This window comes from Cyprinodon variegatus, unplaced genomic scaffold (assembly GCF_000732505.1).
Source record: "Cyprinodon variegatus isolate N-32 unplaced genomic scaffold, C_variegatus-1.0 Scaffold0, whole genome shotgun sequence".
In the NCBI taxonomy this organism is placed as follows: domain Eukaryota; kingdom Metazoa; phylum Chordata; class Actinopteri; order Cyprinodontiformes; family Cyprinodontidae; genus Cyprinodon; species Cyprinodon variegatus.
Genome location: NW_015150453.1, coordinates 2,328,596 through 2,340,648, shown reverse-complemented (window position 1 = coordinate 2,340,648; position 12,053 = coordinate 2,328,596). Strand labels below are relative to the sequence as shown.

Genomic DNA, 12,053 nt, shown 5'->3' with positions numbered 1-12,053 from the left:
GAGAAGCGGTGGGGGGGAAGATGTTCATGTTGCTGCGGTCTGCAGTCTGGACGTTAGATGTCGCTGAAAATTACACACTGTAGCTTTAAGTTTGTTACGGTGAAAGTGCTTAAAATAAAAAATAATTGATCTCAAACATTGTAAGTGCGCAAGAGTTTCCATTTTCTGACTATTTTTCCTAACAAATGTTTATTTAACTTAACATCAGCAGGACTATTTGACATGAGGCTGTGACACATCTAAGCTAATTCCTGACAGAAACACATACTTACAGTTTGACATTAGATAAGAAGCATTGAAAATGTGTGAACTCCAACTTAAAAGTCAAAATCAAAAACACAACTTCCCAGCTGTATGATTTTCTGTAACAGTTCTTCTTTATGGGCTGCACAGTGTTGCAGTGGGTAGCACTGCTGCCTTGCAGCAAGAAGGTTCCGGGTTGGATTCCCGGCCTGGGGTCTTTCTGCTTAAAAAGCTTTAAATAAGGCCCCATATTGTTTTAATTATGCAGCATATCTTCCTAAGCATTTAGAGAAATTGTTTGCCTAATTTAATTCAACGTAAATCTTTCGACTCTCCTTTCTTTTTTTCTTGTGTTTTAATGTTATGTTTGATAATTCCTGTAGTAAATACAAAATAGCGAATGAATAAGGTCAGAGAAATGATAAATACATCAACATAATTTATTTGACCTAAAACTCAAAGCTATATTAAATGTTCAGACTGTATCGACATAACTAATATGTTAAGTTTAATGAAACATAATAATGAGGGTTGTCTCTGAGTAGCTCAGGAATAATATCTGGGGTCATGATATCAGCTGTCACTTAACACATTAGTTTAGTTTGAAATAACAATATTATAAAATGAAATGCATTTAAATATTTAGCATTACACACTTTCACATATAAATGTGATTTCCAGCCTTTTTAAAGGAGCAATGGAGCATCTCCTATTAGGCAAAAATGTTTAACCATAAAAGGTTACCAACAGGAGCTGGAATTACAGCAGACTTTGTTTTATTTTACATTTTTTGTGAATATTTTACTGTAGTGGGTTTTAGTCCATAAACTAAATCCACAGAAAAGCATATGTTAAAACAATAAATATTGGGAATCACCTGCAGGGAGATACTTTTCTGGAATCTACCTCAGAGTAATAATAAATACATGTTAAAGTGTAAATCAGTTTTACAGCTAAAATAATTTCACTTGCTAAGTAATAACTACCTTATTTGTACATGAAAATCGTGTTTAACACATGCACTGATTCTAATTTTCTTGAAGGGTGTTAAAAATAACTTCCAGATATCTGAATATTTCATCTCTAAACAGATATAGCCTTCTTCCCACAGATCCAGGCGTTTTTCTCATTACAGCTCTTGGAGCTCCATTCATCGCTCTGGTGAGAAGTCACACATTGATCAGTAGCTTCATTAGGAAGTTTCTTTATCCAGGATCTAAGGGAAAATATTTGTCAGATAATGGATGATTTTTCTATTTCATAATAAGTTTAATAAATAATGTGTCTCTCACTGATTGGTCAGATCACTTCCATTGATCCATTTCCATTTCCCGTCTACAGCTCTGAGGCCAATCCAGTATCCCGTAATACCTTTACCAGTCCAACTTTTTTGTTTAACAAACTTCTGTGGAGGGTGAGATAAAAATATCACATATTTGCTTCATTGACATGATCCACATTTTTTTTTTTTTTTACAGAAAATGTACTTTTAGTTCACATAATCAGTTTAGCAGCTCTGCCTTTACCTTTTCTGCTTCATCACCAACAACAGCCAGATCTGAACCTTTTCCTCTGCAGTCTTTCTGTGCTTCTTCCCAGGTTTTCCAGTCCTTGGATTCAGCATTATTAATAGCAAAGCAGCTGGAACTTTTGTTCAACCATCCTTCTGGACAAGATTTACACTTTCTCTCTGAAGCAACGATCAACAAATACAAATTAGGACTGACTAATATAATCATTATATAGGGTAATCTTTCAACATTACGAGATCTGAACATACCGTTGTTTTCTCTTGGACAGTAATTATCAATGCTCCACTGAGCTCGACTAACATTCTTCTCATTCCAAGTTTTCTCCATTGTTTTTATTTGTTCTGTGAGGTTTTTGCTCTCTGTCTCCAGCTCCTGATTTTCCTTCTTAACTTGATAAAGTTCTTGTGTCAGGTTTGCATTTTGTTTTGTCAGGTTCTGAACCTTGTTGTTAAGTTTGTTGTTAAGGTTTGTTAGGTTCTGAACCGTGTTGTTAAATTCTGAGCTCAGTTTGTCGTTAAGGTTTGTCAGATTTTTTAAATCAGAGCTCAGCTTGTTATTAAGGTTTGTCAGATTGTTTTTTTCTTGTTTCAAGTTGTCATTTTCTCCCAGTAGAATTGTCTGTTCATCTTTCAGCAGTTTCAGCTCCTGTTCAGCCCTCTTCTGAAGAAATACAACTGCAAAACATCAATGTCTTATTTACCATATAGTGAAAATATAGTTATACGTAAATGCATAATTCACAAATGGTTCATAAAAACTTACATTTTGTTAGACTTTTGAAAATATATTAACTTCATACTACAGCTGAACTGTAAATATTTCTTAGAAAGCTTTTCAATATACTTAAAATAACAGAAATTTCTAACATCTTAAAGTTTTATTTAAAGAAATATGACCCAAATAAAAATATGAAATTTTTGGTTCATGATTCTCCAAATCAAAGTTCAATAATTCAGGCCTTTACCGTTTAAGATTAACCTTGATTTCTCTTCCTCATATTTACATACTTACAATAGAGACAGATTCCAATAATGGCCAACACCAAAATTAAACATAGACTCCCGAAGCAACACAGATTCTTCTTATACTGGCGATATCTTCTTTCAGCTTTCTTGTCTGAAACAAGTCCTGCAGAGACTAATCAGAAGATATATTACATTAAGTTTCATTATGACAAATCTTGATTACAAGTTTGCTTCAAGTTACAAGACTAGAAAGTGTCATTTGTACAGCACTTTGTTACATCCCCAAGATGGATGTAACTTTTTCTATTTTGCACCAAAGTAACACCTTGTTCTTTTTTAGGCTCCGCCTATAAGATTACAGTAGATGCTGCTTCCTGAGTCTCAGCCCAATCAAGATCCCATGCACACTATTTAAGGCCTGTGAAGCTGTACTTCAGGGCCTCTGGGCCATTTATCTACCATACACCTCAGTGGTTGTTGTGGCGTCTAATGATCTGTTAATTTGCTGCCATGTAAACCTGTTTAGATGGTTTTTGTAGAGGAGAGCTTCCTTTTTGTTTAACCCAAGTTTTCTCCTGTTTATGTGCTTGTTCGGTAGGTTCTATTGTAGGTTTGTATATTTTGGTTTTAAACTGAGTTAGGTAAGTCCACTTTTCTTTTTCTTTTAGGGTTGTTTTGTTTTGTTTTTTATTTTGTCCTGAGCTCGCCCTGAAGCCTTAACCATTATTTATTTAAAAGAAATGGTAGAATAAACCTATTTAAATACCTTTTTTGACTCCTTGATTCCTTGTCTAAATTTATGTTGGTCCCTTATACCTCCTAGACCCAGGCAGGTGACATAACAACTTAAAAAAAGCAGGTGCTGAATTTTAAAATATAGGATTAAATGGGAAATACAGTAAAACTACCACTAAAAAAACGATCACCAGGACAGTAACAAATGTGTGGTTTGTTCATATTAAAAAAAAATTCAATAATTCTTCATGACTATTAAATGTTGCAATAACTCATAGGGTTTTTTCCTTTTCCTTTTATTGTACAATTGCCTTCACCTTTCAGGCTTTTTCTCGTTCTTCCCTGAGCTCTTGATATGTCTCCTACTTTTTTCCTTCCAATGTTTCCATGATTTGAGACATCGACAACTATGTCTGCCCTCTGCTAATTCTCAATGATCCAAATGTCTGACTGGTTGCCACATCCTTTTTGTCTGTTTGTATTCTATTATTGACTCTACTGCTGAAGAGGAAGCTCTATTATGTCCTCATTCTCGCAGCTGGTGATTAGTACTTGACTTGGTTTTTTTTCTTTGGTTTACTGTACTTTTTTTTCCTTTCATGAAGTTACATTTGGTGTTTAGTTTGAGCTGGATGCTGGTCACTTCTGAGATTTGACGAAATACTTCTCGACTATAACTCTTCAATTGTTTGATAGCTTCGACTAATTTAACATCTACATGTTTTAAGCCACTAACACTGAACAGTGCGGGAACCTGATCTATATTCAGGAAAAATAGGCAACAGGCTTATAGATGCATCAGAGCTGAGGTCTTAGTCTGCTGTTAAAAGGGATGTTTTAGTTCTAAATATTCAAATATAAAGGCTATTATAAAGATATTTTTCATTGAAATGTGTTCACACCTGTATTTTACACCTTTGTAACATGATCAGATTGCCTGGAACAGAGGCAAGTGCCAAATGTGAAAAAGAGACATTTATGTATTTAAATTATTTATGCATTGAAATTTAGCTTCAGTCCTACAGTGATTAAAAAAAAAAATTGATACACCAAACATCAAATAATTTGGTGGATTAATCTAAAGGCTATCTTAATACTAGATAAATATATTCCTGCAGTCTAATTGATTAATATATCATCCTTAAATAGTCTAAGCCCTTATTGTTTGGTTAAAGGCCCCCTCTTCCTCATTTTAGGGTGTTTATTCTATAAACACCCTTAAATGAGGAAGAGTGTTTATTCTATACATTCTGTTAAAGATAAATTGCTTTATTTCTTAATGAAAGGGGTAGCTATGAAATATTCATTTTCTGTTGGTACTGTTATTGTAAACGTAAATACAACTGATCTCCCTCTAAGACTCTACAGTGTGTCATGGCATAAGTTCATTGACAATATGATGTTGGTATTCTGCCCAAAATACAGACGCTTCATTAATGGTGATTCAAGGAGTTTTATTTAAAATACAGCTTTATAAACTACTGTCAATGCAATTTTTAATCTGTGCAGATTCAATAACCCGACCAAAACCAGATATGAATGGTTTTGGAGCAGGAGCAAAGTATGAAGTCTCGGAAATGTTTAGTCATAAGAATGTCCTGGTGAGACCTACCTAAGTGACATATTTGAGAAGCTAAAGGGACTAAATCTGCAGCTTCGAGAAAAAGATAAGCGCCTCCTTCAGCGCTGCAAAAATTGTAATTCTATATGAGTCATTTTTGCTTAAATTAAGTGAATTTTTCTTGAATTGAGGAGAGGAGTGAGACACCTTGCCAATGGAATAAGACAATTTACATTTAGAATAAGAAAAACACAATTGCTTTGTCTTATTTCAAGTGAATATTATCTAATTATCTTATTTTAGGAGTAGGCATGTCATTTCATTGCCACATCATCTTATTTGCCTGCTAAAATTAAGGGTAAATACACTTATTTTAAGAAATTTTGTACTTATTTCTAGATGGTGTTTGCAGTGAGGTCACAGGATCGGCTCTTTCACTCGAAAGCTTCCGGTGTGAATTTATTTAAACTGCTGACTATGATACCACCACAATGATTCCATGTATTATGCAGCATATTTCAGCACTGAATAGAGTTTAAAAAACTTTCCAGTATGAAAATGTTGCATATACTTATATTGATTATAAGATGTTTTTGGCGCCTATCAGTTTCACCTCCCCTATTAAAATATACTGGCCCCTCCACTGGTGAGGACATCAGTCTTAATATATACATCAATGTTAAGAAAGCAAAGACATTATCACACTAAGATCTTAGCCTTGTAATTTTCTGAACCTTGGCAGCTTTGGTTAAAGTCTTATATCTATTTCAGTGAGTCGGGTTTCTGGTCAATTTAAAATGTGTTTCTTTCACTTTGGGTGTGTTTGCAAAAACGTATTATATTGGTGCTGCCATCGACATACTTCTGTTTACTCAGTATCAGATCATAAAGGAAATTGGTGGTATCAAAAATCTTTCGGAGGATTATTTAGGCAACAGAATCTGTTAATTTTCATATAAAGAAAATTAGAAAAAAAAATAGTAATAATGGAAATTAGATGTTTAAAGTTTTTTTGAAAATGTAACAAATTAGTTATGATTTAAATAGTGATGTTGCTTTAATCACTCAAAATCTCACTCTATGCTCATATTAAAAGTTGGGAGCCCTGCTAATAAAATTCAGTTTCTTTCTCTGGTTGGTTCCAACCTCTAAGTGACAAAAGTAGACTTGAGTGCACAGAAACCGGACCATACATGAGAAGAAGAGAATCTACAGGGGATAAAAAGAGAGTCACAAACTCTTAGAAGGAGCATTAACTCATGCTTGATTAATTGACTAATTGACTAACTCATGACTAATTGTCCCAGTTTGTTTTAATGTTATAGGAATAGCATAGTTTATAGATACTGTAAGCAATAACTTGTTACATTTGAACAACTTACCATTTGTGTTAGGTGTTTGCGGAGCCGTTTGATTTCGGATCTTCACTTCAGAATACACAACATCTTCCTCAATTTTAGCTGAAAAAGCAAATGTTCAAAAGTTTATTTGTTGATTTTGTTAAATTTATAAATTAGAAATGTAATAAATCTAATAAATTAGAAATGTAATAAATAAATCAGAAATGTAATCAAGATACCCACAAGCAAAAAGGGGACGTGACTCACAGGAAACAAAGCTACAAAGTTTTGCATTTTATTATGTATCAAGCAATAATTTTAAATTGAAAGCAACATACTGTACACAGAAAAAGCTGAATAAAAAATAAATATATATACAGAAAAAAGTAGGAAAGAAAATGATGGAATGCAGACTCTTTAAGGTTCTAGAAGCAAAACCTTTTTTATAGGGAGTTTATAAGGACCATGGAAAAAACTATTGGTCGACCTTAAAGCGAGTCTGGCAAACTGTCGCCTTTAGAGAGGGCAGCAATGCTTCGCTAACAGTGTTTTTAGTTTTAGAAAGCTGGTGGCCTTGACCGAGGACATGTCAGACAGCGGGAGAAACACTTTGTGGATCTCTTCAATGCTTTCTATCCTGGAAGCCGAAACTGGGCGCCTGGGGCTTGTTCATCAACCAGCCTGAAGTCACTTATGTGGTCAGAAAACTCTGCATTAGCAAAGATTTGGGTGCTGAGATCTGCCCTGACTACCTTAATCATGTGGGTGTTGTTGGGCTGTTGTGGCTGACACGCCTCTTCAGCATTGCATAGTGGTTGGGGACAATGCTCTTGGACCGGGGCACTAGTTCCCCTGAGTTACCAGAGGGTGTGTTCTCATTTAACTCATATCTCAGCCTCCTTGGATAGCCCTATTCCAAGGTTCTAGGGAGAAGAGTAATGCTGTTTGTCTTGAGGGGTCATAGAAGTTTGCCCACATGTGTTTTGTGGCTCAGGGGAAAGTAAAACTTGCTTACAATAATGTGTGCTTTTATATTCAGTTTAGTTTTTATTCTTGCCATTGTCTGAAAGTACCCATTTATTGCCTCATCAACTGTAGATTTCATTTCCCATTTTTGTATTCTATTGTGAGCCTATATTAGAGCATTTACCAAAAAGACGACTTGTTAACAAAGTGACTTATTTATGCTGAGATGACTCATATCTGGACAACTATTCTATGGGCTTAGTGGAGGAATTAGTAATAACTATAACAAAGAACATTCATTTTCATCAGATGAAAGAGGAAATTAAGGAAATGAAGACATATTCAGGAGAGTTTTATATATATATATCTATATATATATAGTTATATATATATATATAATAAGGAGAACTAAAGCAAGCAATAATTAAAATAATTTAAAGGGAATCTAACTTAGATTGGGATAAACATGAAAGAATTCTACAATTTCAAAATCCTTTCTTCCCAGAGAAACAATATTTCATTCATATTCACTCTGATTTTATGTCTTATAGCAAAAACATACAAAACTATATTCCGTTGTCCATTTCATAACAAACATAGAGGTTCGAAAAGGAGCATATTCAACCATTACAGGAGACTTTTAATCATCCTAATCAGTGTCTTAGTAGAATCCTAGGTCCGAGAAACTGTCTGCAACATATTTCAACTAAATTAAAAACAATAATATGGAGACTTCTATTTAAGGATTGTTAATTTTCATCTGTTGATGGTATCACGGTCAATAGTCAAATCTCCATGCAGAAGTTTTACTTTAGATACACCAATGCTGCCCTGGGCTTCGTGCATTTTGCTTATATTGTAACATAAAATAAAATTATGAGTCGTAACAAAAACAAAAAACATTTAATTATTAATAACCTTTGCCTTTGCATTCTGTTAAGCATTTTCCCCCCAGTTTTCGGACACAAACAGCTTATAAAAGCTCACTAATCGTTTTTTTTTGGGGGGGGGTTGTTCTGTATTGGAGAAATTCTCAGTCCACAGCTTTTATTTTAATATAAATCGACAGACAGCTTAATGTTAGTCATAGGAGTGTTATAAAACATCGACACAAACGTACCTCTCGGCGGCCTCTTGCTTTTAATCACCACTGATGCGTACTGAACCTCGTCCTCTTCCATACCTGCAGTCCAACCGTTAAAGAGTGTGACTATTCAGCAAATGTACCACAATGCTGATCTAAACAGCATTTTTGAAGAAGTATGCATTTCCTGAATAAGTTTTATGCTCTGGTTGTTTGGAACTTCTGCTTTTTAAAACCCAGACAATTCATTTACATTTCCATCTTATAGAAAAAGCGTCACGCCACAAAGCTCTGTTATTTGGTGGTTATATTAAAACAGTCAATCAGTGATTTAATTCATAGAACTTTTAAAGGGTTCATTAAACCATTGTTTGTGAAAGATTAAATTTGAATAGTGATGCTATTTAAGTCGATTTTAAAACCTCTGGTCTCCGAAGAGGAAGATGTTTGTCACTCAATTCTTAGTTTCACACAGTGCATGACAAAAGGTTTCGTATCTGATCTTAACTTAAAAGTCAACAAACTGATATCAATGATCAACCGGATAAACAGGAACGATCATACTTATTGGTCTTTAAGTCCTTCAGCTTTAATCCTCTGCATACAAACAGTTTATATTATCTGTGCTGTCACCTGTCACTGTTGGTTCATACACATCGCTCTACAACACAAGAGTATGGCCCATACTCTTGTGTTGTTTGTGAATTGAGTCTTGCTCCAAAATGTTTTCTAAAGCAGTTTCTATTCTGAAAATTGGGGCAAAATTCTGCACATCACCACTGTTTATTTACAAAGCATCAGACTGAGCAACCAGACTTTCACTCAGTGATTTCTGATAATATTTTGACTAAGGTTGTGACCTTCAATAAAAAATAAAAAAAATAAACTAATAAAAGTTAGTCAATTAAATGTTGCAGTTACTCATAAGGTTTTTGTTTTTTCCTCATCGAGTTGTTGTAAGTGTTGATAGTTGTTGTTGTATCACTCTGTCTTGCACCAGGTCTGGAAAAGCATCTTAGGCTGCTCACTGTCGTCCATACAATCTTCACTTTATGAAGATTTCCTCTTTGTGAAATCATCTCCAGAGGTTCTAGAGGACTTTCTAGAACAGAGCCGGCTTTCTCTTGTTGTTGAAAGGGCACAAAAGAGTACGTACTCCTTGTGGAGGAGGAGGAGAGCCCACCTGCCCCTGCCCATCCTCACCATCTTCTACAGAAGCACCATAGAGAGCGTTCTGACCAGCTGTCTCGCTGTGTGGTGTGGAGGCTGCAGCGCCATAGATTAGAAGAGTAGTCAGAACATCAGAGAAGATCATCAGGGCTCCTCTTCCCTCCATAAAAGACATTTCATCCCAGCGCTGCATGTCCCGGGCCTGTAACATTATCAATGACCTTCACACCCCGCTGTAGACAATAAATGTCTTAGTCTAAGTCTTTTGTAGGTGGTAATTTGCTCAGATGCTGTTGCCCGAGCAGATGGCAGAAGAGATCACACTCTCCACACAGACTGTACTGTGTTTATGTTTGCATTATTGAAATTTGATGCCCTCACCACTGATATTGTATGATTTAGAAAATATCAGTATGTCACCTAATAAACAAAACAGCCGACAGAATCTGTTATCATTTTTTTCTCTGATGAAAAAGTAGAAAATTTTAACTTACGTCTTGATTGCCGTGGTTTCTTACTTTTGAACAACACTGAAGCATAGAGAATTTCCTCCTCTTGCATCTCTAGCCCTGCATTTCGAAATGACTGAAACTGAAACCTGTCTGCAACAGAGCAAATACATGTAGAAGTTATTTCCTCTGAGGCAAGCCTTCCAATTGGAGCTCTTCTAGAGACCTGTCTGGTTTTGGCTGCCGGCATTTCCATCAGTAGAGCATAAAATCACTTGAGTATTTTAGAAACATCTCAGTGAGAATCAACAAGGCTGAAAAGAAAATAGCTAGCTCGGTTAAGTTTTTGCACGGAAAAAAGACCCTTTTTTGACTGCTTTAGAGTTGACATCATGATGACTGCAGTCCAAAGTGGCTTTTTGTTTATAAATAAAGACGCGCTGTGCTTTTATTTAAGCTACATTGTGTCATTTTCAGCGACATCTTACAGGTAGATTGCAGACTGCAGCCGGATTAACTTTATGGTGTGAGAACTGTATGGTGGCATTGTATAGTTTGTAGAACTTTTGCTTTGCAACAAGAAGATTTAAATCCTGGCATTGTTTTCTTTCTCTTTTCCTTGGCTGATTGATAGATTTATTGAATTTATTGATGGTATTGTGGTATATACAGCTGAAGTCTTTTTTTAAAATAGGATTTTTATACAGGGTTATTGCACAGGGTGTTTACATGGGTATTTATAGTGATGTATATATATATATATATATATATATAGTCATTGCACTGGGTATCACATATAAAGAAACAGGTTATTGCACAAGGTATTAAATAGTAATTGCACAATATACATTGCACAAGTTACTGCTGTTGTAGTGTCGCATTGTAGAGTCTGGTGGGTGTAGGGATGAATGACCTGCAGTAACGCTCCTTTTAACAAACAGGGTTTAAAAGTCCTCCCTTAAAGGAGCTGCTCAGCTCCTCTACAGCCTGGTGCAGAGAGTGGAATATGTTGTCCATGATGGATGTAAGCTTGGACAGCACCATTCTCTCAGCCACTTCCTCCACCTCCGCCAGAGCATAGCTTAAGACAGAAATGGCCGTTCTCACCAGTTTTTTCAGTCTCTTTCTGTCCCACTCTGCGTAGCCAGGGGCCCAACAGAAAACAGTGTGGAGGAGGGCTGATGTGACCATAGAGTAATAGAAGGTTTTAAGTAGTGGCCTGCTCACTCCAAAGGATCTCAGCCTCCTCAGGAGGTGGAGGCGGATCTGGCCCTTTAATATTGACGTGAACACCCAGGTATTTAAAACTCTCCGCAGTTTCTATGTCTTTCCTCTGGATGTTCATGGGGGGGTTGAGGTGGGGGTCTTCTCCTGAACTCGATCACTATCTTCTTGGTCTTACTGGTGTTAAGACACAGGTGGTTCTTTTCACACCAGTCCGCAAAGTTCATAATGACCCATTAATACTGCAGCTTGTTCCCCTCAAAGACACAGCCTACAATGGCCAAGTCATTGGAGAAATTCTGGAGATGGCATCTGTCCGTGTTGTAGGTGAAGAGGAGTGGAGACTGAATGGTGCCCTGGGGGGCCGAGGGAACTGCAGACTGCCCCCTGTGACTGTCAGCCGTGCAAGCATGGCCCTCACCGTACTGAGGGTGTTCTGTGAGGTAGTTGATGGTCCAGACAGCAAGATGTCTGCCCACTCCAGCATCCTTCAGCTTCCCCCTCAGAAGCTCTCGTCTGATACTGTTGAAAGCGCTGGAAAAGTCAAAGAACATAACTCTCACTGCACTCCTGGTGGTCTCCAGGCGGGTGTGTGCCCACTGCAGCAGTAGATGATGGTATCCTCCACTCCAATGTCAGGTCAATAAGCAAACTGCAGCGAGTCCAGGATAGGGCACACCATGGTGCGTAGATGAGCTAGGATGAGGAGCTCCATGGTCTTCATCAGGTTCGATATCAGGATGACTGGTCTAAAGTGGGCCAGTTCCTTTGCGTGTGGCATGTT

General features: G+C 36.6%; 1 protein-coding gene across 1 annotated transcript; it reads right to left on the bottom strand.

Moving 5' to 3' along the window:
* Positions 1–1,745: 1,745 nt before the first annotated feature.
* On the bottom strand, positions 1,746–10,165 carry LOC107081989 (C-type lectin domain family 4 member G-like). The gene is made up of 6 exons (XM_015370433.1): positions 10,091–10,165; positions 8,463–8,525; positions 6,419–6,496; positions 2,787–2,912; positions 2,024–2,449; positions 1,746–1,933 (listed from the first exon to the last, which is right to left on the bottom strand). Exons 1-6 carry the CDS (start codon positions 10,155–10,157, stop codon positions 1,746–1,748), a joined length of 948 nt encoding a protein of 315 aa, XP_015225919.1. The 5' UTR covers positions 10,158–10,165.
* Between the last annotated feature and the right edge of the window lie 1,888 nt (positions 10,166–12,053).